Source organism: Pyrgilauda ruficollis, unplaced genomic scaffold, assembly GCF_017590135.1.
Source record: "Pyrgilauda ruficollis isolate IOZ18807 unplaced genomic scaffold, ASM1759013v1 scaffold56, whole genome shotgun sequence".
Classification (NCBI taxonomy): Eukaryota; Metazoa; Chordata; class Aves; order Passeriformes; family Passeridae; genus Pyrgilauda; species Pyrgilauda ruficollis.
Window position 1 is genome coordinate 4,529,674 of NW_024527266.1, and position 27,344 is coordinate 4,557,017.

Genomic DNA, 27,344 nt, shown 5'->3' on the forward strand with positions numbered 1-27,344 from the left:
AATAACAGAGTAGAAAACTGAAAAAGGAGGCTGTGGAGAAGCAGCAGATGAATTTATGAAGCCTGTGGACCTGGAACATGAGCTCTGCATCCCAGAGCATGGGTGAGAGGACAGTCCCAGGACAAGCACAAAGAGCCAGTGAGACAAGGCTCCTCAAAGAAGTTGTGGTAATGAGGGACAGAGCAGATGCTGCAGCACAGGAGCTGCACACCTTGGAGCTGAGTGCCTGAGGAAGCAGCCTGGCCCCCTGTCCTGCAGCAACAATCCCTCCCACTGCAGCCAGGGCTCCGTCTGTCATTGCACCTGACAGCAGCCCTTCGATACTGATCCCTCTAAAATTTTTATTGCAGATTAGGTTAAATCCAAGAGCAAGCCCAGAACAGCAGTAGGGAAGGAGATGGGAAAAGTGCAGTTCAATCTAAGTTTTGGGTTTTAGTTACCTGAGATTGTCAGTGCTGTTCTCTCCCTGAAGAAAGGAGTTGGCTTTACAGAACTATTATGATTATTGTTACATAACAGAGTCTTTATTATTGAAAAGAACAGAAGTATTCCTCAATCAAGCTGAATTGATTGACATTAGAATGAATTTATTTAAATACTACTTTTTATTGAAAAGGCTTATTTAGAACTGCAATGAAAAATGAACAGCTGTGGTGTGGGGACTGCCTTTTAAGCTTGTTCTGTGTCAACACAGGACTTGTTTCTACTGAAGCCTTCAAGAAGCCTTGAGCCAGCCTGTGTGTGACCCAAGGCAGCAGTGCTGCTTGTGCCACTCTGGGAAGGGAGCAGGGGATGCACACCAGTTACAGCTCACAATGTGTTCCATGGAAGATTATTGCAGTAGAAAGACTTAATGAGCCTTTAATTTTGGATTGTGTCTTTTCTGGAAACAGCTTTGCTGTCTGCCATGCCGTGCAATGTCTAGCAGTATTTACAAGGGAACAACAGTCATTATGATTTATTTCATTATTAGCTATATTATTTTAAAGCCATTTTCTATTTTTAACATTGCTGGAGGACTGTTTAGAAAACCTGAAAGTGGAGGATCCCTGATGCTATGGAAATTTGCTGATCAAGTTGCAGACTGGCTTTGCCAGCTCCCCGACACTGTCCCTCTGTAATTAGGCTGTGACCACTACCCTGGATTCTCAGTGTGTTTCATATGGATAGTGACACTCCTTTGTGTTTATATCAACAGGCTGTAGCCTCATGTTAGAGCCCTTGGATTGTCTGGAAGAGCAATCCGTGTATAAGGTGAGCCTTTGGAATGAACCTTTTTCATGCTGCTTTACTTCCACCTGCAGCTAAGACTGTACAGGTGCTTCACACATTATTTGTTCAGCGCTCACTACAAAGCCCATACAGACTAGGAATGATCAGTACAGCCCTTTTTTCTTTACTTTTTTTTTTTTTCTTTCTCCTACAACGTCAACACAGTGACAACAAAATAAAAGGGTGGGAAATAGAACTGCCTCCAGGGGCTTACCTTTACATAGGCTTCTTGGCAGGCTGATAGAGCTGGGGTTGTTCAGCCTGGAGAAGAGAAGGCTCTGGAGAGTCCCACTGCAGCCTTCCAGTACCTGGAGGGGGATTGTAAAAAGGAGGAAGATGGACTTTTCATGTGAGCAGGCAGTGACAGAACACGGGGTAGTGGTTTTACACTGAAGGAGGGCAGATTGAGGTTAGACACAGGAAGAAATTCTTTACTGTGAGGGTGGCGAGGCACTGGCACAGGCCGCTCAGAGAAACTGTGCACGTCCCATCCCAGGAATGTTCAAGGCCAGGCTGGATTGGACTCTGGGCAACCTGCTTTAGTGGAAAATGACCCTGTCCTCCGCAGGGGGTTCGAAATGGATGATCTTTAGGGTGCCGTCCAATCCAAGCCATTCTAGGACCGAGCGGGCTAATCCCAAACCAGAAGCAGAAACGGAGCCGGGGACACGGCAACAGCGCCCGGCCTGTTCCTGGGCGGGACCGCCGCGAGGCGCCATTGCTGCGGGAAAAGAACTACAGCTCCCGTCGTGCCCCGCGGGCAGCGCCGCGGGAACAAACTCCTCGCTGATTTGCTGTGCTTTCCGCTGCTCTCGCCAATCAGACGCACAGCTCGCGGGGGACGCTCTCCACGCGCGTGAGGCGGGCTGGCGGCGTCCCGGCAGCGATGGAGCGGGAGCGGGCAGAGGTGAGCGGGACGGGACGGGAGGGGACGGGAGAGGAGAGGAGATCCTCCGGGGCCCGGGCTGCGGTGGGTCCGTCTGATCCCGGTGGGATGGGCCTCTGCGTCCCCCTCAGCTTCCCGAGGAGGCTCCGGGTGATGCTGCCCCTGCTTGGCAGCCCTGGGGACTTGTATGGTGTCCGTAAGTTTCACTCACCTGTTGTGGAAGAGTAGCGATGCAATGGTGCTCACGTCCTACGAGCTGGTGTAAAATGCACCCACACAGCGACTAGAAGGCGATGCAAATAGTTCTTTTTTAGAGGAGTTCAGGCCTTTCAGACGTCAGGAATGCTGTCTGAGGGCCTGGATCCTCAGGAGAGCAACTCTCTATTCAGGGAGTAACCTGGGAACCTTGGGTCTGTTTTGTGTGAAAGCCGGGGAGAATGCGGGGAGACAGCAGTGAGTGAGGTCTGGTCTTCCTGTGCACGTGTCTGTAATGATAGCTAGGAGCCAGGGATCAGAGGGAATTTAGCACTGGAAGGTGATGGGCTTGCTGCTGATCTTCTGTTGGTGCCCACTTGGAGGAACTATGGTATCCTCCAGCCTCGTGTAGCTGTTTGAATCTGCCTTTCTGTTCCATCACTTCCCGTGCTGATGCTGAGTTCTTGCTGCTCCTTCATGAGTTGCTAACATATTTTCCCTGCTTCTTTTATGCTTATTTCGAGCCTGGCTCAAGATTCTTCTAGTCTGAGACACACTGTTTTTCTGTGCTCTTTCTTCAGTCTCTGCCTTGCAGCTCTCCTGCTGTAACAGCAAGTACAAAGAGCCAGTGAAGATGTTTAGCTGTGGAGGCGTCTGGGTTTAGGCAAAAACCTATAGCAGACGTTCTGCCATCCTGCTGGTGTAGTTTCTGAACCGAGGTCAGCTGTGGACTGTGCAGTTTCCAGAGGACATGAGCTGTCTCCAGGACTGAGTTGGCCCTGCTGATTTCTGGGCTGTGCTGGTCCTGTGAGCTGTGGTGGCAGGAACGTGCAGGCTGTGCTCCCTTCTGGAAGCCTGTGCTGGCTTTACTGTGACGGTGTCTGTGCTGCTGTGCTGTGGAACTGTGTTGGGAGGAACACTGCCTGGAAGGACACAGTCTCAGCTGTCCTCCATCAGCAAGGCAGTGCTTTGCCCTGTATTTTTCGAAGTTCCTCAGGCTGTTTTCTATCTAGCAACAGCCCTGTGGCACTTTCCTCTTGGGAAGCAGAATGCAGCATGTGGAATACCAGTAAAGGGACCTGTCTGGGGGAAGGCATTCAGAGTCCTGCCTTTGGGGTTGTTATGTGGACTCCTTGCCCACCCTGAGGCCACTCCCTCCCCCGGCAGCAAAGGCAGGTTTATTGTGCAGTGGGGTGTAAAATGTCTGTTTTAAAGCAAACTAGCTCTTTTTCTAGCTGGTGTCTGCCTTCTGCCACAAAACTTCATCTTTGGAGCGAGTGGAGGAGGAAGGTGATGACGATGAGGAGGATGATGAACTGGACATCTTTGGTGGTTACGACAGCCTCACGTGCTACAACAGCAGCATGGGCAGTGACAGCAGCTCCTGTCTGGAGGAATCCAGCGATGATGAGGTGGCAGAGCGGGAAGCTGGAGAGCTCTCGACCTCTCCGGTGCACCAGCCATCCACAGGCCGGCTCACAGAGGACAGTGGCTCCGAGCCAGGTACTGCCTGTGCTGCCTGAAATGCTCAGGGGCAGTGAAGGGTGTGTGGCTGCACCTTGGGGATGCTTTGGGAGCAGCTTTGGATTCACACTGCTTTTTCTGGGCTGTGTGGGGGATCTGCTCTGTATAATGATGGTTAGCTGGTCTCAGCTCTGTCAATTCTGTAGTGAATTGACTCTGCTAAATCCTCACATTTTTGGCCTTCCTTCTTGCAGCTGTGTGCGAAATGTGTGGGATTGTGGGCACCAGGGAGGCTTTCTTCTCCAAGACCAAACGTTTCTGCAGTGTCTCCTGCTCCAGAAGCTACTCCTCAAATTCCAAAAAGGCCAGCATCCTGGCCAGACTGCAGGTGCGTTAAAACCTTTCCAGCTGGCTCTCAGGCTCCATCGTGCTCACAGGCTCTTGTCATGCTGGGGGACTTCAACCACCCCTATACCTGCAAAAAGTAGCATGGCAAGCTGTAGGTAAACCAGGAAACTCCTGGAATGCATGGGGGATAATTTCTTAAGCCAGGGAATAGACAGCTGTAGCAGAGGGAACACAACAGGAGATTTGATGGTCACCAAGGTAAGTGAACTAATTGGGGATGTCAAGACTGGAGGCAGCGGCTCCAGTTGCAGTGGTCATGCATTGGTGGAATTTGCAGTCTTGAGGAATACAGATGAGCTAAGGAGTAAAGTCATGCTCCTGAACTTTAGGAAGGCAGACTTTCAGCTCTTCAGGAAGAGTCTATAATTCTGTGAGATTTCCTGGGGATGGTGTAGGATGTGCCTGTATGTAGGTGGTTGCTCTCTAATTAAATATTAGACTGACATTCCCAGTGGCTTGTTCTTCCTTCCTGAAGTCCCCAGAGAAGGCATGACAGCTTAAAGGTGGTGCTCCCTAACAGCTGAGAAAGGAGACACTGGTATTTTGCCTGCTGTTTCGTGTTCCTGTGAGCGTTAATAAATATTGTAGTAGCCTGAAAATTGTCCCAGGGAAGAGATGAATACCGACTTGCAGCGGGTGGCTTAGTCTCCTGTGTCATTAATGTTTCTAATGTTCCTTCTTTTGTAGGGGAAACCACCAACAAAGAAAGCTAAAGTTCTGCACAAGGCATCCTGGTCAGCCAAGATCGGGGCCTTCCTCCATTCACAGGGCACGGGACAGCTGGCAGATGGGACACTGACAGGTCAGGATGGTGAGTGTAGGTGAGGTGTGAGGAGGTGCAGCTGCTGGAGTCACAGAAATGGGGACACCTTGAGGGCTGTAAGCTCGGCAGTCCTCCTCCTCCTCCTCTCTGGTACACTGCCTTGTACCATGTGTGTGGATTGCTCTGACACAAGCTGGCAGAACACAGGGCATGTCTTATTTCCTCTTCCTGCCCATCCACTATTGTAGCCTCATCCTCACTCCTTGTATGACTTGACCTGGGGTGTAAGCTCTGTAATCCCAGTTCCATGAGGTGCTGATTTCTGCTGGCAAAGGTGACTTGAAGGTGTCCTGCTTCCCCCAGCCGTTTGCTGCCCCACTGCTCATGCGGAGTTATATTTGCCCCGAGACATCCACTGATCACTTTGAGCAATAACCAGTCACTGCAGCTGAAGGAGAAGCAACTTACTGTGTTAGGGAAAAGGGGAGTGCTGGGGCATGGCAGCAGCAGGGAGAGGTCCCTGAGCAGAGCTGTAGCTTGCAACCAGGAGTGACTGTGGGATTGATCTCTCAAATTAGTATCTCTGATGTTCCCGGCACCCTCTGGGAAAGCAAGTGCTCCTGATATGACCCTGCAGTGTTGTTGCTGAGAGGCAAAATGTGAAGTGGTTTAACCCTGAAAGAATGCACTCTCCCTGGAATGCTTTAGCCCTGGGCTGGACTTGACCCCTGTTATTGCTCTTTCTTTCTTTCTTTTTATTGCTCCCCCACAAGCAAGTGACAGAAAATATTGATTAATAATATATTTTGCCTCTTGTGGGGGTTAGTGACCATGCACTCACATAGGGTCTAGTTTCCCACCAGAGAAAATGCAGTGGAATGCATAATCCCTGTGTGTTCTATCCTGGTGCCTGGAGGCTGCAGGCTGTAGTCCAGAGGTAACTGATTTCTGTGCCTGTTCTGCGATCTCATCTGATTTTCTGCTCTCATGTCTGCTTGCAGCACTCGTCCTGGGCTTTGACTGGGGAAAGTACCTGCAGGAGCACGGCTACAAGGCAGCTCCTGTCAGTTGCTTCAAACACGTGAGTTCTACTTTGCTGTGCATGGCAGGGCACGCAGGGCATGTCATGTGCATGGGCCCCTCTGTGCTCCTCTGGCAGGTGGTGAGCAGAGGCCCAGCGGGGGTTATTGAGACCAGGTGATGCAAGGAAAGAAGTTGGGTTTTCTGGCAGCTGAGAATGGGAGTCTCACAAAGGGTCCAGGAGTTTTGGGGGAAGGAAGCAGATGGGGATTTTGTAGAAACACTGCTGCTAGTGATGCCTGTGATTTTTAACTTTTTATGTTTTTCATATATTTGTAGTTTTGTAGATTGTTAAAGCATGGCTGTAGCTTCTAGTATTTTTCCTGTTTTTCTTCCTTACGTGTAGGAACAATAAGCTAACCATATAAACACATTCAGTCTTATTCCAAGAATAGAACCAACTACAAGGACATTCTGTCTTCCAACCAGAATCTGAATGAGACTTAATAAAAGTGGGGCAAACAAAACCTCTGGACTGCTTCCAGTGGGTCAGAACCCCAGAAATTATTACCTAACCAACTAACATTTTAACTGGACAGTATATGATAAGTGTATTAATCGACTAATCTTACAAAAATTGCAGAATTACTATACCAAATGTGTTTTTTGCCATATTGTGTACCTGAAAGTTTTCAAGTAAAGATTTGCTTTTACATTGACTCTAACATTGCTGGGAAGATCTAGTCTATTTTCCAGGCATCATTAGTGATGGCTTAGTGCTGACTGGGAACAGAATTTGTTCTGACTGGGGATGACAGTGGGAAGCTAATTTTGCAGTTTGTATGGCTGAGTACAGCCCAGGGTGATGTGCAGAGAGGAATTCAATTTATGTGAGCCTGGCAGTAGCTGCACCTCCAACATGTCCAATTTTTATAAGACTTGTTATATTCCTTTTGAGTTGTGGTCTGATAATACTGACAACGTTTCCTTTTTCTTGAGGATAGGTCAGGCAGACAGGTATCCTCATTGTTAGGTACCTCATTGTTAGGTATCTTTATGCCATAGAGGAATGGCAGCAGCTGCTTTGGAATAATAGGACATCTGGCAGTGAAACAGTTAAGTATTGCTATATGGTATTCTGCCTTTTGGGATCCTCAGTGAACATCACAGTGAGATGTCTGGGACAGTTCAACTGTATTTCAAGATGTTGGCAATTCTAGGAGGGGTAAGGCATGCAAGCCTGCATCTAAGGTGAAGGTGTAGCTGCCTAAGACATGTCTCTGAAAGCTAGAAGGGCCTAAACCCTGCTCTGATTTCCATATCCCTCTCCCTGCCTCCATGGCTGCCTCAATCTTTCAGGTGCCACTCTTCGATCAGTGGGATGATGTGGTGAAAGGTATGAAAGTGGAAGTGCTGAACAGTGATGCTGTGCTCCCCAGTCGTGTCTACTGGATTGCATCTGTCATCCAGATTGTAGGTAAGTCTCCTCAGTAATCTTTGATAGCTGGGCACAGCTAAGCTCTTAGGGAAGCTTTAGAGAGTTGAGGGTAGCTGGTCAAGCAAAACAGCAGCCCTTTGGAGCTCTTCAACTGCTGAGAGATTTTGGAGCAGGAAATACGATGGTGCAGGAGTGAAAGGAAACCAGCATGTGGTTCCTCTTCTGGTTGCTGATCAATTTGCAGGAATAGTTGCTGGAGAAGCTCCTGTAACCTATGCAGGGTGCTGAAGGCCATGCTGTGGGTACTAAGCCTGTGGTGCCAAATTCTTGGCCTCTAATGCCTTTGTTTGTCTGCTCTGTCCTGGCAGGATACAGGGCCCTTCTGCGATATGAGGGCTTTGAGAATGACGCTAGCCATGACTTCTGGTGCAATTTGGGCACAGTGGATATTCACCCCATTGGCTGGTGTGCCATCAACAGCAAAATCCTAGTACCACCACAAAGTGAGTGTGGGGAAAGAGGGGTCAGCATATACCTGGGCATGGAGAAGCTTTGGTTTATGCCTAGCACAGAGGGACAGGTGTTCCTACTGCATGTAGACCACAGCTCAATTTGTGCTTTGAGTTACAAGCAGCAGTTTGAGTTTGGGAAGCTGGAGACTGCTTGGATTGCTCCCTCTGCATCTCCATATTATTGACCTGGGGATGCTGCATGCAGAGCTGACATCAGACCTGTGGGGGCTAATGCAGGTGGTTTTTCCTCCTTCTAATCCACATGGTGGCTGGACTTGAACTTTGGGGGAACCTTTTGGTCCTATATCCTGGGCATCATCTCTGTTAAGTGCAGTGACTCCAGTCCCTGCACAGCTAGCAGTTCAGAGAGGAATGCCAATTTAGTGGAATTCTGGCAAGCTGAGATTTGCTTGGAATGGCTTCTGTGTTTTGCTGTATTACCCCTTCCTCATCTAGGTCAGTGGAGTTGAGTGTCTGCTTGGCCCAGTTCATTCTGTAATGGTGATCCCTTCAGCCAGATGTGGGGGCAAGCTGGCAAAACAGAGTACAGAATCTGAGTGTGAAGAAGGCCTTTTAGTGCTAATGGGCTGTCAGAGAGAGATGAAAGGTGTGGTGCTGTAATTATTTTGGTCATAAAGATGAACATTTTCCCTGCTCATATGCAGCTATCCATGCCAAGTACACTGACTGGAGAAGTTACCTCATGAAAAAACTGGTGGGAGCTAGGACCATCCCAGTGGATTTCCACATAAAGGTAACCATGGGAGGCTGTCATTTTGCATGGGGGAAATGAAGCTGAAGTCAAGACATGCTCAGCATGTCTCTTCTGGTTCTGATCTGTGCAACTTTTGTGTGCCTTGAAACCTGGGCAGGGCAGGGCAGGGGCAGTGAGTGCTTCCACCTCCTCCTAAGATACCTGTCATGATGCTGTGGGTAATGGATGGCACAGCCTCCATGCTCTCAGCACAACAGTTTCTGCTTTGGGTCATAGGCAGGCTTTAAAAGATGTTGTCACATGGTCTGCTGGGAAATACTGGGGATGAGGTTTGGCATTTTGCTGAAGGAAGAGGCCAGTGCAGTTCCAACCTGGCCTTTCCCTGCCCTGTTTCAGTGCCAGGGAATAGCTCTGAGAGTCAAAAAACTTTCCCTTCAGTGTTGGTAGAAAAGCAGCCTGCAGGGAGAGAGAAGGGCACAGGCTTCCTTGGCATCTCTATAGCTCTCATGATTGTTTTTGTGCAGCCTGCACTGAAATTAGACCTTGTTGGAGGGAAGGGGGTCTCCTGTGGCTAGGAGCTTTGGAAATGGCAGATAAGGAAGACAGTCACAGAGGCTGCAGGCAGGAAGGCAGGTGATAGGTTTTTTTTGGTGTGCAAGTGGTGACACTGAGATGGAGATCTGGGTGTAGTTAGTGCTTCCCATGTTACTTCTCAGAAAGTGAAGAGGGTGTTTGTAACTGCTTGTTCCTGGGCCCCAGCTTGTAGCTGAAAGGGAAGTGGTGGAGGAAAACAGACATTGTTTTTGTCTTTCTCCCTTAGCATCTCCACTCCCACCTAATAAACAGCAAGTGTAAGGGGAAGACCTTACCTTAAAAGTTTTCTGGATTCAGGTGTAGTCTGGTTTGGGTATCTATTTTGTGTTTCCTGGTTGCTGCATGGCATCTTGGGATCACAGTTCCAAAATGTCAGGGGTTCTATAAACACCACTGGACATCTGTGGATGAGTAGGACAAGGCTGCATGAGCAAACTGAAGGTCTCAAAAAAAAGTCAGAAAGCAACCAGTGACTCCACTGTGCCTTTGGGTCAGTCTGCAGAGCAACTGGCTTTGGATGTGGAGTTGGGAGATAGATCATCATGTAGTTCAACCTCTGATCAGAATAAAAAGGTGAAAAAAAGAACCTGACCTCTTTTGAAGCCAACTGAAAATCCTGTTGTACTTTGGGAAGCTACACCTCTAACTAATTGCAGCCTCAAAACCCTTGTGATCTCTTTCATGACTGATAAAAGCACACACAGTTCCTTGCTCAGTTCCTTGTGAACAGAACTTCTCACTGGGAGCATTCACACAAGGTGGTTGCTGGGTGTTGCTGCTGGGCTGGAGCGGGGCAGCTCTCATGAGGCCACATGACAAAAGGGAAACCCAGGGTGTGTGTGCCCAACCACACTGTCATGTCTGGGGCTGGAGCTACCTGTGCCCCCAAAGAACCCAATCCTTTGCATCCCTTCCTAGTCAGCTTTGGGCAGTGCCAGGGTGCATGTCTGTGGGGAAGGCTGTTCTCTGAAGTGTTTGGAGAGCTCTGGTTGATCTCACCTCCTCTGCTGTTTGTTACCAGATGGCAGAGAGCATGAAGTACCCGTTCCGGCAGGGCATGCGGGTCGAGGTGGTGGATAAGAACCATGTGTCCCAGACACGTATGGCAGTGGTGGACACAGTGATTGGGGGCAGACTGAGACTCCTCTATGAGGACGGTGACAGTGATGATGACTTCTGGTGCCACATGTGGAGTCCCCTCATCCATCCTGTGGGCTGGTCACGGAGAGTCGGCCATGACATAAAGAAGACTGGTAAGGATCAGCCATCAACCACTGCAGCCATCTTCTGATTTGCTGGGAGCTGCCTGCACTCTGCTGTTGCCACCAGTCTTGACATGCTGGGAGTGAGGCAGTTGCCTCAAGACCTAAGAGGTGAAGTCTGCTTAGTTTTGTGTCTGCTGGTTTTTTTATCTGGATAGATAAAAGCCCTGTAATCACAGGTCACAACGGGGGACTGTAGGGTTTCTCACCTGAAGCAGGCAGTCTGTCCCCTTAGTGTGAGAATGCAGACTTTGCAACATGACAGATGTTTGTAGTCTTTTTTGAGGAAATTCATGCTGACTTCTGTAACACTGAATGCCATCAGGTTGTGTGTTTTTGGACTTTACCAAGCGGAATTGATGATCGGCTTACTCTGGCAAAGTAAAAGACAAAGAAAAAAGACAAAGAAAAAAGCAAGACTTGAGCTCTGCTGATCCTTTTGCTTGTGTCTCTATTCCTTGCTGCCTCTTCCTGGTGATTATAGCTGCATGTGTTATCAGTAGTTCTCAGGAAGCTGAGCCATCTGCTTTTGAGCAAGTCCTTCATCACAGCCCATTTTATAAGAAGTGTAGAGGGACTGACCTGTTCTTTTTAATAAATGGTCTCATATTGAGGGGGTTTATAACAGCTAAGCTCTCACAGGAAAATTAATAACCAGTCTGTTTTCTTACTGCAGTTGCTGCAGGTTTTTTTACCTCTCTGTGTTTCTTCCATTCCTCACAGAAGAAAAACGTAATGACATGGCAAACCATCCTACTTTCAGGAAGATTTACTGTGATGCTGTGCCCTATCTGTTCAAGAAGGTAGGACAAGTCTGTCTTTCTGTGGGGGTCACAAAGAAGGAAGCAGTGATAGCACTTCCTTGCCTGGGCACACATGCTGCTGTGTGGGTTGTTGAGGGTGGTCTTTCTTATACCTAAGGGCAGTAAGGTCTTCAGGGTGTCGAGGCTGTTGTAAAGAAGGAGCAGGTCAGACTAGAAAGCTGAAAGAATCAAAGGACAGTGACAGATTGAGGCATTCAATCAAAGGGCGAGCAAGGAAGCTTTGAGTTGGAGAGGGAAGAGGATTGCATGGAAGAGGCCAGTTCCAACAAGGAGCTGTGTCATGCTGGTAAGGACTGAGATGAGAAGGAAGCTTGCTTTGTTGTAGAGCAGCAGTTGGACTTGGGTCTCTGACTGACCAGAGCCATGGCAAGAGGTTGCTGACACAAACATAGTGTTGGTTTGGCTGCCTCTTTGTATTTCTTGTAATATTTTTGCTTTCCCCTCCCAAGCTGAGCCAAGTGAAGAAGTTCTAGTCCTATTTGCACTTGCTGTGCTGGGTGTCAGGATGGGACTGTCCCATAGCCCTGGCAGCACATGGTATACCAGAGTCTCCCTTAGGTACGAGCTGTCTATTCTGAAGGTGGATGGTTTGAGCGAGGCATGAAACTGGAAGCCATTGACCCCCTGAATCTGGGCAACATCTGCGTGGCCACTGTTTGCAAGGTAAGTTCAATGAGCCTAAGGGGGTCTGCTATGTTTGCTTGGGATAATGCAGCTTCTCCTCAGATCTTTTCAAATTAATAAGACCAGGTAGGACTTTGCATGGGAGAGCAGAGAGGGCTGTCAGGAGAGATGGACAGGTGATGGGTGGAGGGAACTGGGGGGTTACCTCAGAGGTCTGACAAGCTGTTATCCATGTGTACTTAAACAGACAGCATGAAGATCAGCATGCTTGGTCTGCAAGCTAGTGCCCAGTGTGTGTGACTGGCAACCACGCTCTTTCCACCCATGGGCATGCAGTAGGGAAGATTTGTTCTCCAGTTCTGAGAGTGCATAGAGAGGCCCCTATGGAAAGAAAGGAAGAGTGGTGAGGTGACTTCATGTTGGGAATGGCATGAGGATGGACATCTCTCTTGATGAGGTGGTAGTAAGCTCTACTCTTGTGCTAGTGTTGAGAAGTAAATTCCTTGCCCCGGTTTCCTCAGCAAAGGTTTGAATGTTGAAAGTATAGCATTCATCTGGGCTTTTCCTGCTTCCTTAAGAAGCTCTTTGCCCTCACAGAACCCAGGCTGAGGACTTTGACACCTGGAGTTTGGCAGTGGCATGCTACGAGAGCAGTTTGTGTCTGTAAAATGTCCCCTTCAGCCACAATTTGGAAATGGAAGAGTTTGGGACAGGCATGCCTTTCACCTTTGGTAATTACCAGTGAGTGACAGAATGGGACAAGTCTTGTTGCTGTATGAAGTAGCAAATCCAAGGATGGTGCTCCTTCCCTTCTACCCAGTAACAAATTCATGATCTGGCTGCTGGGGAGGGCTTTTGGGCTGCTAATGAAGTGTTTCTGGGGGAGAACAGAGCTCCTGAGTGCCATATTACTGGAGCCCAGGCTAGCTCTTAGAACTCCAGCACCATGCCAGCAGTGGAGAACTGCCCTGGTATGGGGATTTACCAGGGGCGGAACCTAAAGGCCACTTGCTCTACAGTGCCAGACACAAGCCACGACAGGGACCAGGCTGACGAGAAAGGAGGTGGCTCTCTGTCTTGAGGCTCCACAAGGAAGGGTTTATTGCAAGAAGAGGGATCAGAAACAAAGACCCCTGCACACTCCTGCACAAGGGATTTTGTACAGATACAAATCAGGGGATGGATACAAACATCTAATCAATAGAGAATCCTCAGGGGAGGAGTAAAGGGTTTACATCAAGTGTCTGGGGCCAAATGGGGTAGGAGGTTGGAGAGGGTGGGTCACATGGGGCTTCGAGGAGGAGGGGAATTCCAAAAGGAAGGTGCAGTCAGGGATTGGCCTGAGGTTAAAGTGACAGAGAAGGTTGAGGAGCAAAAGGGACTCGGTTGCCTTGACAGGCAGGGAAAGAGTTGGAATAAGGGGCGGGGAATGGCATGAGGGACAGCTTTGAGGGAGGGTAAAACCCAGGGGTAAACTAACTTGGTGGGGAGCATGGGGGTACAACGGAATGAACCACTTAACAAGGAATCAATAAAATAAATTTGAACTGGAACACCTGACCATTTAAGGCTTTTCACATAGTCCTTTCACAAGGCTCTTGGTGTTGGTCCCAGTCCTGCAGAACTTGCTGCTTTGGGGATTAGTTTGTGTTGACTAACATATTAGGAGATAACATATTATGCTTGGGGCATATAACATTGGATTTTACTATCTAATGGCAATTGTGATTGATATGTGGGGACTGTTGAAAGAATCTTTTGCGAGAAGGAGAGGTTTTAGAGCAAGTAGAGCTCTACACTTAACGCCTTTACTCCCATCTTAGGTTCTCTTGGATGGGTATCTCATGATCAGCATTGATGGAGCAACGTCTGATGATGGCTCTGACTGGTTCTGCTATCACGCCTCCTCACATGCCATCTTCCCTGCCAACTTCTGTAAGAGGAACAACATCGAACTGACCCCTCCAAAAGGTGAGATTTGGACTCTTGCCCTGTGGTACAAACCTGCATGCAGAATTTGATGGGGGGTGTGTTTCTGAGAGGGGTCAGGTTCAGATAAATCAAAACAAGGTCCCAATCTGTTTGTTTTTCATGGAGACTGCTAGTTCAGAGAGCCAGGCTATTTAAGCTTTGCCCGTATACTAAGTCTTGGTTAGCTCCTGGCAGATCAGTGGCAAAGGTGTATGATCCCCAAACTGAACAGAATAAAAGCTCTTAAAGGAGAAGGAGGGTGGGAAGGGATAAGTAGAACCATTGCTGCAGGAATCGGTACTTAAGTGTCCACAGTCATCTCTATTCTTTTCTCTATGAATAGATCTGACAGGAGTATTTCTTCAAATTCCTAAGAGACAATCACCCTAGGAGTGTTTTTGCTGCCTCATCTAGCCATACCCAAAAAGGCCTGCTCTGAATTTCTGTGCAGTGCTGTTCCATCTTTATTTGATGTTCCTGCTGCTGGGAGAAAGAAAGATTGGTCTAAGTGGTGTGTTTTGAACATACTACTTCCTACTTGCTGCTGGTCCTCCTCTTTCTCAGTGGTCTGGGTCTATGGATGACACAGATGTTCAGAGATACAGCTTGCTTTTTTCTGTATTTGCCTGCAGAGAGGGGTGCTGGGCTCCCATGGAATCCATGCACTATGTTCATGTCCAAGATCAGGCTGTACATGCAGGTTCATTGACCTGCTCTGCAACCAGTTGCTATGCTTCCTTCCTGCCTACTCTACATTTTGTCCCAGCTGGTCTACCCAGTGACTGCCTTTTTACCTCTTACTGTTACTTCGTTCTGCAGGGCATGAAGCAAAGACATTCAGCTGGGAACGTTACCTGGAAGAGACCAAATCAAGACCTGCTCCATCACGGCTCTTCAACACAGTGAGTGCTGCCAGGAAGAAACGATGTGTAGGAATGCTTGGAGTAAGCAAGGAGGAGTGCAATAGCTCTGGCTGTCACAAGATCACAGAGATGGAAGTGACTTCTTGTCCAGCACCCCTGCTACAGCAGGGTCACCTCTAGCCCATTGCTCAGGACCATGTCCAGATGGATGGAGACTGCGCAACCATGTGGGCAACCTGTGGTGCCCGTTGACTCTCATGGGAGAACTTGTCTCCTGATGTTCACAGGGAAACTCCTGTGTTTCAGTTGGTGCTTGTTAACTCTGATCCAGGCACTGGGAGCTACTGAGAGGAATCTGGCTCCATCTTTGCACCCTTGTTTTAGGCATTTATACACAAAAATAAGATACCCCTCAGCCTTTTCTCCTCCAGGATGAACAGTCCTAACTCCATCAGCCCTTCCTCATACAAAAGATGCTCCAGTTCCCTCATCATTTTCCTGGCCCTTTGCTGCACTCTCTCCACTGTCTCCCTTTTACCAAGGAACAATTCAGTTGTGGCCTTGTCAGTGCCAAGCAGAGGGGAAGGATCATTTCCACTGATCTGCTGAGAACAGCTTACCATTAGCCTTCTTTATCCCAAGGGCACATCCTTGGCCCATGTTCAGCTTCATGTCCACTGGGATTCCCAGTCCCTTTTCTGCCACACTGCTTTCCAGTCAGTCTGCCCCTAGCTTGTGCCTGGGGTTCTTCCTTCGCAGATACGGGATTCCAGCTTGTCAAGGTGCCTCTGGAGGGCAGCACAACCATCTAGTATATTGTCTCTCCTCCTAGTTTTCTACTACAGGCAAGCTTGCTTGGTTTGACATGATACTCTGACATGTCATCTGGATAATTAATAAAGATGTTCAATAGGAGTGGATCCAGTATTGAGCCCTGGGGTACACTGCTATTTACTAGCCTCCAACTAGACTTCATGCCAGTAATAACCATCCTCTTGGCCCAGTCACTCAGCCAGTTTTCAGTCTAGCTTGCTGCATCTGCACCCAGCCTGTATAGTTCAATCATCTTCTCTATGAGGTTCTTATGGCAGACAGTGTCAAAAGTCTTCCTGAAGTCAGGACAGACAATAGGCAGTACACGCAATATATGCAGTGTCTAGTGGGCTGCAGTTTGCTGGCGGCACTTTAAGTAGAGCTCAAAGGCCCAGGAGTATGTACTCTCCTAGTTGGGACATCAGTGTCCTGCCTTTTGTGGGTCCCTGTGAGTGTCACCTGTGATTCTCTAGTGTTTCTGTGAGCTGCAGGCTCCTGGTGGGCTCTGCATTGCTCATTGTCTGTGGATGTGTGGCTGGCATGTTGGGTGGAGGGTGGGAGCTGCTTTACATCAACAAAACTGCAGCACCTGGGCCTGTGCTGGTCTTTCTGTTTTCCCAGGGGTATGTCAGGTAATTGATTGTGTTCCTGAACTGCTGCTCCCCCCACATCAGGATCTTGCTTCTAAAGGCTGGGCTGAAATTTACTGAGGACACAACTGGCCTTAGATCTGGTTTTGTATCTACGGGCTTGTTGTCTGCTTGCTTTAGGCTAGAGGCCAGCCTGTGTGAGAGTGGTGTTGGCCAGATACGGGTTTGGGCTGAGTGCAATGGCCTTGGCTTTTCTTTTTTAATTTTTTAATTTTTATGCACCCAGGACTGTCCCAACCATGGCTTCAAGGCAGGCATGAAGGTGGAGGCAGTGGACCTGATGGAACCCCGGCTCATCTGCGTGGCCACGGTGAAGCGTGTAGTCCAGCGTCTCCTTAGCATCCATTTTGATGGCTGGGACAACGAGTATGACCAGTGGGTGGACTGCGAGTCTCCAGACATTTATCCTGTGGGATGGTGTGAACTGACAGGCTACCAGCTTCAACCACCAGTGGTTCCAGGTGAGTGAAGATTTTACTGTAGTTTCTAATGTTAGAGATAAAGATTTCCTTCCTCCTCCTCTTTGAGTGGCTCCTTTGATTTTTGGGCCTTGTAGGGAGAAGCAAATGGCCTCCTTGAGTTGCACTGGCTACCATAAATCTTCCTCTGTTGCCACATTCTAGCAGCTGGCAGAGGGAGGAGCCTTGATGGGGAGAAAACAGCCTGAGTTTTGAGATTGGCTCTGTACATCCACACCAGCAGAGAATTAATTGCTCCTGAAGAAGTTGGCTAGAGTTCCAGGTGGTCCTATCCCTGCACAGCTCCCTTTTATTAATCATAGCTATAACCTTAGCCAGATAGCAGCAGGAGCTCACCCCATGCTCCCTTTTCTCATCAACTCTTTGTCTGTAAAAGGTAAGAGTATCCTCTCAAGAGTTTGTTCCTTCCCTTGTCACAGGGAGGCCACTGCCTCACCTTTGCAGATGTTTTCCTTCTTGTTTCAAACTACAAATCTTGTTTCTTTACTGCCCCTACCAAGTCTGTACTGGGCCTCTCTCCCCTGTGCTGCCCCAGCCTGCCGCTCTGGGCCCTCACCTGGAAGCACAGACAGCAACTGCACCAGAGCCTTGCTTTCCCCTCAGCTGGTTGTCTTGGGAAGAGGGCTTTGGCTTGGGGGGACGGGTATATCTGTTTCTCGCTTATGTCACTTCATCCCAGTTACCTACTGGTTATGGGACTTGGCTTTCGTTTCCCTCTCGTCTCCATGACAGAGCCCACAACTCCAGCGAAGGCCAAGGAGGTGCCCAAGAAGAGGAAGAAACCCTATGGAAAGAAGAGTGAGTGATGTTTGATTAGTGCCCTCCCGCTCGCTCGCAGGCTGGGCCCAGTTAGAGGAACACATCCATGTCCCATCAGAGCAGGAGAGAGAGGCCTTGTCTTGCTGTGGGTGCCCTCAGTCAGCTGTGGGTTTACCAACACAGCTTCACCCTTCTTACCTGCCCTGTTTCCTAAAGAGCAGAGAGCTGTGTGCGGGAAGGATCTGTTTTGCAGTCTGTTTTCTGTTGGCTGAGGTATATATGGCACTTGCTTCCAGGTGTGAGGTTGTGCTGCTTTCACTGCTGTGTCCATGGCTGGAGGGAGATGTTTGCTGCAGCTGGAGGGTAGCTGGAGAGCAACCCTGCTTTGTGCTGAGGGAAAGAAAGCCTTAAGATGGCTGAAGACGCCAGTAGAAATACTTTAATTGTTTCATCTTGTTATTGTTGTTGTCATTGTTGCAGTAGCTGTGGCAAATCATGTAGACAGACAAGAAATTCCTTCTTGGGGGGTGGAGGGGAAAGAACATCCAAAGAATGTAAAGATTTTCAACCTAAATGAAAAGGTCAGCTAAAAACCAGAACATTACCGTTACGATGTCTGCACCTTGCAGCAAATATGCTCATTGCCTAGGACTAGGCTCAGACAGGTAAGCAAAGCTGACTCCACACTGATTCCAAGAGGACCTGCTCCTTGGAAGTTAAACACATGCTGAAGTGTCTTGCCTTTAATGAAGGAGAAGATGAAGGAGCATATTTTGAGATGATGACTATAGAATTTTTCTCCAGTAGGCCTTTTCTGTTGCATAACCAGTTGGCAGCTAATGACCATGTAGCTTTCTGTTCAGTTGTGCTGGTCCCTGGCCTGTGGTTTCTCAGAGGAGCAGGGTTGCTGATTTTCCAGGGGAAAAGAAATACACTTTTGCTCATATTCTGTTATCTCTTTGTTAAGGAAAAAAGTTACCTGCCAAAGCCCGCAGTGTCAAGCAGACTGTCAAGAAGCCTTCTGCCACAAATTCAAAACGAGAAGCAAAAGCTGCCAGCCAGGCTTTGCCAGAGCCAGCACCTGATGAGAGTAAGGGAATTACTTATTCTACCCTGCAGCCACATCCACCTCTCCCCATACACCCTCTTGACCAATAAGTCATGGGCGCTCCCAGGCAGGAAAAGGCAGCCACATGTGAAATGTCCTTCCGTACTCCTCCAGAGACACTCCAGAGAGTAGAAGAAAGCATTTGCTTGCTTTCCCTGGAAATGTTTGCCTCCTGAGAAAGTTTGGTGGGACCAGTACTGCTCAAAATCTCAATGCTGCTAATGCCTGCTGAGGGCCTGGTTGTGTGAGGTCAGGGAGGAAAGATGAAGTGGATATGTCAGGGGTGGCTGTCACATCCCAGTCCCCATAAGGGCTGTTGCAGCATGTGAATACAGCCTCTCATGCTGTGGTGAGCAGAAGAGCACTGGGTCACCTGTCAACCCTAGTGGGTAGGGGGGAAGGAGGGTGGGTGAGGTGCCTTGTGCACATGGGGATTGGAGAGTCATGAAGGTCCCTCCTGTTCATTTAAGATCCCCTGTGTGAACTCAGGCAGATTGAAAAGGGATGACATCAGCTTTGGATGTCATCCCTTCGGAGTTGTTCTTGGGAGCCAGCAGCTGAATGCTGCCAGGGTTTAGTCCCATCCTGATTGCTTCTGTGACTGTGGATAAATTTGCATTGACATGACAGGGCTGCCTGTGGTGAGGGTATCCTCAGGAAGTGGGCTGGCCCCAGGGCCTGGGGAATTTTGAGTACCTGCATAGACAGAGCTGGTTTGGAGATGCTGCAGGTAATGCTAGTCAACGTGGGTTGATTTTATTTACTTATTTTTCCCTCTCTCTTTCTAGTCATTGCTGTGCAGGTGAAAGAAGAAACCATTGACCCTTCAGATGCAGAATTTGGAGAGACAGAGCTTCCTGTTCCCATCAGCAGCATAAAGCAGGAGGACACAGACTGATCTGGAGCATTCCGCAGCTGCCCACAGCAGCTTCACCTTGTGGCTCTTTAGGGAAGGTCTTGGCAAAGGGAAACAGAGGACCAAAAGGGCCTTCCTTTTTTAAAGCAGACCACCCTGTGGCATTGCAACTCTGCTTTCCTGGTGTGCAAGAAAATTTCCCCCAGACTTGTAATATTAAGCCCTAGGAAACAGCAGAAAGACTGCAGGTGTGCTGCGGAGCATGACCAGGATGGCTGCTGTAGTTGTGCATGCCTGATTTTAAAGGCACCTTTTGGATCAGGAGCTTGAAATAGGGAAAGAGGCTGCCAGAGCACAAGAGGGTTCTTAGCTTTGGCTGGAAGTGACAAGCTGCTGTCCAACGTGACAAGTGCAGGACATATCAGGAAAGGAGCTGCCCCTGTAGGACTTTGGTGCTGTGCTCTCTGATCTAAGTGCTGCGAACCCCAAGAAAATCAGGATAGGAAGAGTGGAAAGAGATGAAGAAACAAAAGAGATGATGATGCCTGCTGAAGAAGTGAGACCTTTTTTCATAGAATCACAGAATGGTTTGGGTTGGAAGAGGACCTAAAGATCTCAAGATCCTCATCTAGTTTCAATACCCCTGCTATGGGCAAGGACACCTTCCACTAGACCAGGTTGCCCAGAGCCCATCCAGCCTGGCCTTGAACCAGGGATGAAGAATCCACAACCTTCCTGGGCAACCTGTTCCAGTGCCTCACCACCCTCACAGTAAAGAATTTTTTCCTAATGCATAATCTGAAACTACTGTTACTCAGTTTGAACCCATTCCTCCTTGTGCTCTTACTACATGCTCTTGTAAATGGTCTTGTCTGATCTTGCCTGTATGTTCCCTTCAGGTATCAGGGGACTGCAATTAGGTTACCTTGAAGCCTTCTCTTTTCCAGAGTGAACAATCCCAATTCTATCAGCATTTCCTCATAGGAGAGGTGCTTCATCCTTTTAATCATTTTGGTGGCCTCCTCTGGACTTGCTCCAACAGGTCTGTGTCCTTTTTTGTGCAGGACCCCAGAGCTGGATGCAGCACTGCAGGTGGGGTCTCACTGGAGCTGAGGGGGAGAATCCCCTCCCTCACTCTGCTGGCCATGCTGCTTTTGGTGCTTTCACTCATCTCTTGATGGCTGATTGGCTTTCTGTGCTGTGAGTGCACATTGCTGGGTCATGTCCAGCCTCCATCCACCTGTATCCCCAAGGTGGATGGCAGGACTGCTATTGATCCCTTCATCCCCCAGCTTGTGTTGATACCAGGTTTGCCCCAACCCAGGTGCAGCACCTTGCACTGGGTCTTGTTAAGCCTCATGAGATTCCCATGTGCCCACATTTGAGTCTGTTCAGATCTCTATGGTGGCATCCCATCCTTCAGGTGAGTGAAGAGCACCAATCAGCTTGGTGTTATCTGCAAGCTTGCTGAGGGTGCACCTGATCCTTTTGTCTGTGTCAGTAATGAAGACATTAAAAAACATATGTCCCAATACAGACCCCTGAGGGACACCACTGGTCACTGATGCCCACTGGGACTCTCAGCTGTTGACCACTACCCTCTGCAGGCAACCATCATAACAATTCCTAATCCACCAAACAGTCCACCCATGGACTCCCACTTTGGAGGGAGTAGTTGTGGGGGACTGTGTCAAAAGCTTTACAGAAGTCCACCTGGCTTAAGAAGTTATCTTCCATGCATTGCAGGAGTCTCCTGGATTGCCTGCAGTTTACCTTGGTACTTTCCCAGTAGATGTCAAGGTGGCTGAAGTCCCCCAGCAGGACTGGAGGGTGTGAGCACGATGCCTCCTGTAACTGGGGCAAGAAGGCTTTGTCAGTGGGCTCCCCTTGGTCAGGCAGCTGTAGCAGAGCCTGGCTGCAAGGTTCCTTTTGTTGCCTCAGTGTCTGATTTTTACCCTCAGTCTTTCAACCTGCTCATGGCTGTTCTTCAGAGACAGCTCTTCACACTCCATGCACCTCTTGATAGAGAGGGCAACCCCTCCACCTCTCCCTCCTTTCTGTCTCTTCTGAACAGCTCATAGCCATTGATAGTCACACAATTTGTCCCACCAGGTTTCAGTATGGCAACAAGGTCGTAACTTTCCAGCAGCGTGGTGGCATCCAGCCCCTCCTTTGGTTTGTTGCCCATTCTGTGTGCTTTGGTGTAAAGGCACCTTGGCCAGGCTGTTGGCTGCATCACCTTCCCAGAGGAAAACCCCTTAATTCCTTTGAGATTATTTCCCTGCTGGTATCCCTGCTGGCTTCTGTTACCTGGCTCACCTCTGTAAGACTCCAAGTGTGCTCCCCTGTGTCTGCTATCTCTTCAAGTCACCTGCAGAGGGACTCACTACCACCCTCTCCCTCTAACATTTTCATACCATCCTACAGCTTGCCAGGGAAGAACATGAAATTGTCTCCCTCACATCTGGTTTAAGCAAGCAATTGGATTACCCAAGAAGCAGTTTAGGAGGATTCACCCACAACCATAAACACCTTCGGTGGCAGCTCTTTGATGCTTACTGTGAGGGACAGTCAGGGAACATCATTCACTGCACTGATTGGTGTGATTACTCCCCAGGAGGAAGCCATGGAACTTTGGAAATCACACTGAGTTCTTTAGTTTAAGGCCCATTTCACCAAATTAGGCAGGCTGTTGTCAAAGATTCTCTTACTCTTTATAGACAGGTGGATCCCATCCATCTAACATGTTACAATCATTAAAGCACACCCACTCTAATATGTTACAATCATTAAAGCTCACACCATTGTCACAAAAGCCAAAACCTTCTCCATGGCACCGGCCTCAAAACCAGATATTCATCTGCACTATGTGTCTGCTTCTGTAATTTCTTGCTTTTGAACTCAGAATTGCAGAGGACTTGGAGTGTGGTTTGAGTTTTTAATTTTTTTAACAGTTGTACTGTAAATTTGGTCTATGATCCTAAAGCCAACCCTAAAGCCCTGTGACCAACATCAGGAAGAGGCCCAAGGCTTGCATATTGCTTTCCAGGCCACCAAAATCCAGAGTTAGCCAAAACATACCTTTATCTGGACATTTATCTTTCAGAGCCTTTTCAATTTAAGCAAACTTCTGGGGGTCCCAACCTATGCAGTCAGGGGGAATAGGTTGAGCACATTGTTTATCATGGGATATCACTTATGGGTACTGATTGAATTTTGCAGGAAATAAAAAGGCTTCCATGTGCATATGTTTTAATTCTGAGGAACTTCTGGGAATTAAGGCAACATTTTCACTAATAATTTTTAAGCTTTCTAGCATGAGATTTGGGCCAGTGCAGGACCTTACTGGATGGTGCTGGTTGCAGTCCCACTCTGAGTTCTATGATTTTGGGAGCTGTGGAAGCGCTCTCAAAAACAAAACCAAACTTCTGGATAGCAGCTTTTCCACATGGCTGGATGAAGCCTTGGAAAGAAGAAGCAAGTATTTGGCTTCATTGTTTGCATCACCAAAGCATGCTGCAGATTATGGAATGTGCCTTTGTGTCCTGCAAAAGCGAATCCTGCATCTTTGGCAAATCAGCATTGTTTTGGTGGCACCAGGCTCTCCTGTGCACCTAGGGCAATATTCATGTCTCCATGGTGGGGACAAGTCTAGAAAAACTGCTCTAGCCAGACTGTAGGTATGGCCCTGTTGTGTCCAGCACATGTCCTACACACCTTAAGAAACTCTAAGCTCTGCTCTTACTGAAGCCTCTGGCTGGAGATTTTCCCGACCTCTTTTTCTTGCTGGGCTTGCTTGCAGCCTTAGTCTTGTTAGGATTGTTTTCCCCAGCTTCGCCTTGTCCCCAGCCAGGACATGTTTGGAAAGTGGTGGAAAGCTTCACCTTCAGCCCCTGAGCTTCTGCAGGGGAACCACACGTGGCCCCTATACAGAGGTTGAGTTTGTTGATCCACCTGGAAATGTGGTAGAAGATCAGGGAAGGAAATGAGGAAGGACAAAAGAAGGGGCCTAAGTCTATGCCCATAAAGGCATAGATCTATGGATGATCACTTCAAAGTAAGGCCAGGTAACCTGGGTGACCTCTGAATGTCTCAATATTTGCTTGGGGCTGCTTTTCCTACACCCAGAAAGCCCAGGCAAATTCCATCTCTGCACACAGATTTGTGCTACATCTCGCCACTATGGGAAAAGACCAAAAATGGCCAGTGTGCTGGGAGCTTGTGCCTTCATCATAGGAGGTACAGCTGCCCACCAGGCAGATCCCTGAGGCTGCACCCCCTTGTGGCACTCACCTGTGCAGCGGAAGGAGCTGGCAGTCACAGTGGAAAGGCACATCCTGCAGGTTGAGGATCTCCAGCCCCGTGAAGTTGCTCATGTCGGGAATGTTACTCATTTTGTTGCTCTCCAGGTGTAGGCTTCTGATCTTGGGACCGAGGCCAGTGAAGGCATGGGGGGAAATCTGCAGTGGAGGAAGGGTAAGTCAGGGGCATGCTGATAAAGGCAGGGGAGTAGATCTCTGTCCCTGCACTTCTGATCATTTTGGGGGGCCTGACAACCTGTCCTGAAGCTGATGGCCCCACAAAAGAGCTGCTTTAAATAGGGAGGACTGTTAATTAATTCAAGCAGTTTCAATCACATTTTGGAACTCATTAGACTCTTGTTCAGTCTTCTTAGAAAGGAGGTCTCAGAGTGATCCCTGGGTGCTGCTAAGATACACAGTTTTTGTGAGGGTGCTGCTAACACCACTTCCTTGAGAGAATGGAAATATTCAGGATAATAGCAGTGGAGAGGCCTGCAGGACAGCCTGTAATAAGAGAAAGAGAAATCTGGCCAGAGCTGGGGGAAGGAGGTGATTTAGGGAATGGTCTGGACCCCAATGAAATTGGGTGTTTAAGGACTGGAAGGAGTAAGCTTCTCCCAAGGGAGCCAGGAGCAAGGTTGAAGCAAGGGAATGTTACAGCTGGGCCTGAAAAAATCTGTCTTCCCAGCCAGCTATGGAACATATGAAGGCTTGGGAATTTGAGGACATCTGTTTGGGTGACCCTATAGGGGCCACCAGCCCTGGGCAATGTAACCTGTTACATGCCCTGTGGTGCCACTGCCCCTTGAGAGTCCCATAACACACTCACCCACTCCAGGCCCATGTTGTCCAGGTAGAGGTGCTGCAGGCTGGAGGCCACTGGCAGGAAGACACCATCCCCCATGTGCTTGATGGGGTTTCGTGACAGCTTCAACTCACTCAGGGCAGGTAAGCCCCGAAGGGCTGCTGTGGGCACCTCTGACAAGTGGTTTCCCTCCAGCTGCAGCTTTTCCAGCATCTTGGTGGGAGCCAGGGCAGCTGGGGCAATGTGCCTGATGGCATTCCCAGCTAGGTAGAGCCAGCGGAGCCCCCTGGCTCCGGCCAGGTCGCCCTCCACCAGTTCCCCGATGGCGTTGTGCTGCAGATGGAGGGAGATGAGGTTGGGCAAGAGCCGGAAGGTGCCTGCAGGCACACGGGTGAAGGCATTGTGGTCCAGGTTGAGGTAGGCCAGCTGCGGGACCCCCTCAAAGGCAGCAGCTGCCAGGGTGGAGAGGTGGTTGTCGGTGAGGTACAGGTAGACCAGGCTCTCCAGCCCTCGGAGTGCCCCGGGGTGCAGCACCCTGATGCTGCACTTCTGCAGGTGGAGTGACACCAGCTCCTTCAGGCCAGGGAAGGCGTCCGGTGGCACTGTCCTGAAGGGGTTTCGGCGCAGGTCCAGAAGGCGAGTGTCCTCAGGGAAGTCCCGAGGGATCTCCCGCAGGTCCCTATTCTCACAGGACCCATGATGGAAATCAGGGGAGCAGACACATCCCCGGGGACACTGCCTGCTGCCAGCTGAACTTGGCTGCTCTGGTGGTGTGGTGGGGCTAGGGGGTGGGCGCAGGCGACTGCATCTCATCTCAGGGGGCTTCAGGGAGTTGAGAGACCGGCCATGGAGGGCAGGGGGTGCAGCACAGGCACCCTCAGCCTGCACTCGTGCCCTTGCCAGCCACTTGTAGAAGGGGCGCAGGAGGCAGGAGCAGAGAAGAGGGTTCCCTTCCAGGCTGACCCTTACCAGCCTCCCTGTCCCAGCCAGGGGTGGCAGCCCCTGCAGCTGGTTTTCCCGGAGGTCCAGAACACGGAGCTGGGGACTGCGGGCAAAGGCATCGGGTGCCACTTCCTGGAGGGAGGCATGGTCCAGGAAGAGGTGCTTCAGCGATGCCATGGCCAGGGCTTCCTCGGCCACATAGGTGATGGGGTTGTGGCCCAGGTCTAGCCGGGTAGCCACATCCAACCTGGCCAGGGCCTCGCCAGGCAGTGCCTGCAGCTCATTGTGGTCCAGGCTCAGCCTGCGGAGGGCAGGCAGAGCAGCAAAGGCCTCACTGCCCAGCACATGGAGGGCATTGTGAGACAGCTGGAGCCATCTAAGAGACTGCAGACCCTGGAAGACCATGTCTGGGAGGTAGACCAAAGCATTTGCCCTCAGGTCGAGGACAGTGAGGGACCCCAGATGGCCAAAAGCACCCGGCTGTATCTCCTCAATGCGATTCCCCTCCAGAATGAGCTGCTGGAGGGAGAAGAGCCCATCCAGGGACTCCTGGTAAAGGAGGGCTATGCCGTTGGAGGCCAGGTTGAGGTAGACAAGCCTCCCCAGACCCCGGAAAGCCCCTTCCTCCAGCCTCTCCACCTTGCAACGCTGCAGGTCTAAGTGTGTCAGGTAGGGGGTAGCAAGGAAGGATCCAGCTGGGATGACCATGAAACTGTTGCCCCGAAGGTCTAGTTTTCTGGTGAGCTGTCAGTCACAAATAAAACAACAAATTACCCTAGGACTGCCATACCTATCTTCTCTCCCCATCCCTTGACCTTTCATCCCCTTTCCCACCTCTGGGATGGTGTCAGGGATGGCAGTCAGGCTCCCATTGAGACACAGGACATGGGCACGGAGGTTATCGCAGACACATGGTGCAGGGCAGCGGGCGGCAGCCGTTACCTCCAAGGCCACTGCAAGAAGGAGGAGCCCCCAGGATGGCCCCATATTTCAGGGCACCTGTGGCTGGGGAGAGACAGATGTAAGGCCAGGAGAGAGGCGAGGTTCCCATGCATCCCCAAACAGCATCGCCTGCTTGGAACCCCCCGTGCCAAGAGGACTGCTGCTGTCACCTAGTGGGTCAGGTCTCACTTTCTCTTTCTCTCACACTATGATTTCACAAGTTATAAATGAGGAAGTGTGGAAAAAAGAGAGGAGGAATTCTTGGAATGAAAAGTGAAGGTCACAGCTAGCAGGTCACTCACAAGGAGCTGGCTTGCAACAGACACCCACCCCACCCCTGCATTTTCTTCAAATATCACTAACTTAAGATTGCCTTGGTCTGTCCAAGCTATTGGTATCTCTCCTACAATTCTTTTTGTCAGGCAAGCAGGTGTAGCCATCCAGAGAATGTGATCACACAGGCTTCTGAGCTGCTACCCTTCTTTAAATGGCAGATGTCCCATGTCTCCACCATCCTGGTAATCTGCCTCCCACCCTGCAAGCTCCCTGCTTCCCTCCTAAGCTATTCACAGCATAGTGTTTGGAATAGAACTCCACTGTTTAGCTGCAGGAAGGAGAGGTTGGTTTTGGCTGGGCAGGAGTGAGCCCCTGGGGTGAAGGTATCAGAGAGAGGCCAAGGCTGGGAGAAACACAGAGGAGGCAGCAGGCTGCAGATATGACCAATACATCCTGCTAACCTCCAAGACAGCATCAGTAGGGTCTGCAAGGCTTAAATTTTTGGAGCCACTGTAGTGCACAGCCCCATGCCCACTGTAGCTCGTTGTCCCCTGTGGTCCCATGCACCAACACTACTCTCCTGCTGTCACCCGCTCTACTCC

At 49.6% G+C, this 27,344-nt stretch overlaps 2 protein-coding genes across 4 annotated transcripts; one reads left to right on the plus strand and one right to left on the minus strand.

Moving 5' to 3' along the window:
• Positions 1-1,538: 1,538 nt before the first annotated feature.
• On the plus strand, positions 1,539-20,470 carry L3MBTL2 (L3MBTL histone methyl-lysine binding protein 2). 3 transcript variants are annotated; one of them, XM_041481699.1, is made up of 17 exons: positions 1,539-2,179; positions 3,589-3,856; positions 4,072-4,205; positions 4,913-5,036; positions 5,990-6,069; positions 7,368-7,485; positions 7,815-7,949; positions 8,624-8,712; positions 10,289-10,520; positions 11,253-11,332; positions 11,912-12,016; positions 13,801-13,948; positions 14,768-14,850; positions 16,501-16,735; positions 17,486-17,551; positions 18,480-18,602; positions 19,409-20,470. In XM_041481699.1, exons 1-17 carry the CDS (start codon positions 2,159-2,161, stop codon positions 19,516-19,518), a joined length of 2,151 nt encoding a protein of 716 aa, XP_041337633.1. In that variant the 5' UTR covers positions 1,539-2,158; the 3' UTR covers positions 19,519-20,470. The 3 variants fall into 3 exon arrangements, with proteins under 3 accessions (XP_041337633.1, XP_041337634.1, XP_041337635.1); XM_041481700.1 differs by having other exon boundaries at positions 4,913-5,027; XM_041481701.1 differs by lacking the exon at positions 17,486-17,551.
• A 2,734-nt stretch (positions 20,471-23,204) lies between these two features.
• On the minus strand, positions 23,205-27,049 carry CHADL (chondroadherin like). Its single transcript, XM_041481645.1, has 4 exons — positions 26,359-27,049; positions 24,607-26,268; positions 23,770-23,936; positions 23,205-23,430 (listed from the first exon to the last, which is right to left on the minus strand). Exons 1-4 carry the CDS (start codon positions 26,509-26,511, stop codon positions 23,205-23,207), a joined length of 2,208 nt encoding a protein of 735 aa, XP_041337579.1. The 5' UTR covers positions 26,512-27,049.
• Positions 27,050-27,344: the final 295 nt, after the last annotated feature.

Coding starts and splice junctions, on each gene's coding strand:
- L3MBTL2 (XM_041481699.1), top strand. CDS start 2,159: ATGGAGCGGGAGCGGGCAGAG. Junction 10,521..11,252: donor CCATGACATAAAGAAGACTG/GTAAGGATCAGC, acceptor CATTCCTCACAG/AAGAAAAACGTAATGACATG. Junction 12,017..13,800: donor GCGTGGCCACTGTTTGCAAG/GTAAGTTCAATG, acceptor CTCCCATCTTAG/GTTCTCTTGGATGGGTATCT.
- CHADL (XM_041481645.1), bottom strand. CDS start 26,511: ATGGGGCCATCCTGGGGGCTCCTCCTTCTTGCAGTGGCCTTGGAGGTA. Junction 26,269..26,358: donor TCCCTGACACCATCCCAGAG/GTGGGAAAGGGG, acceptor TGTGACTGACAG/CTCACCAGAAAACTAGACCT. Junction 23,431..23,769: donor CAGCTCCTTCCGCTGCACAG/GTGAGTGCCACA, acceptor CCACATTTCCAG/GTGGATCAACAAACTCAACC.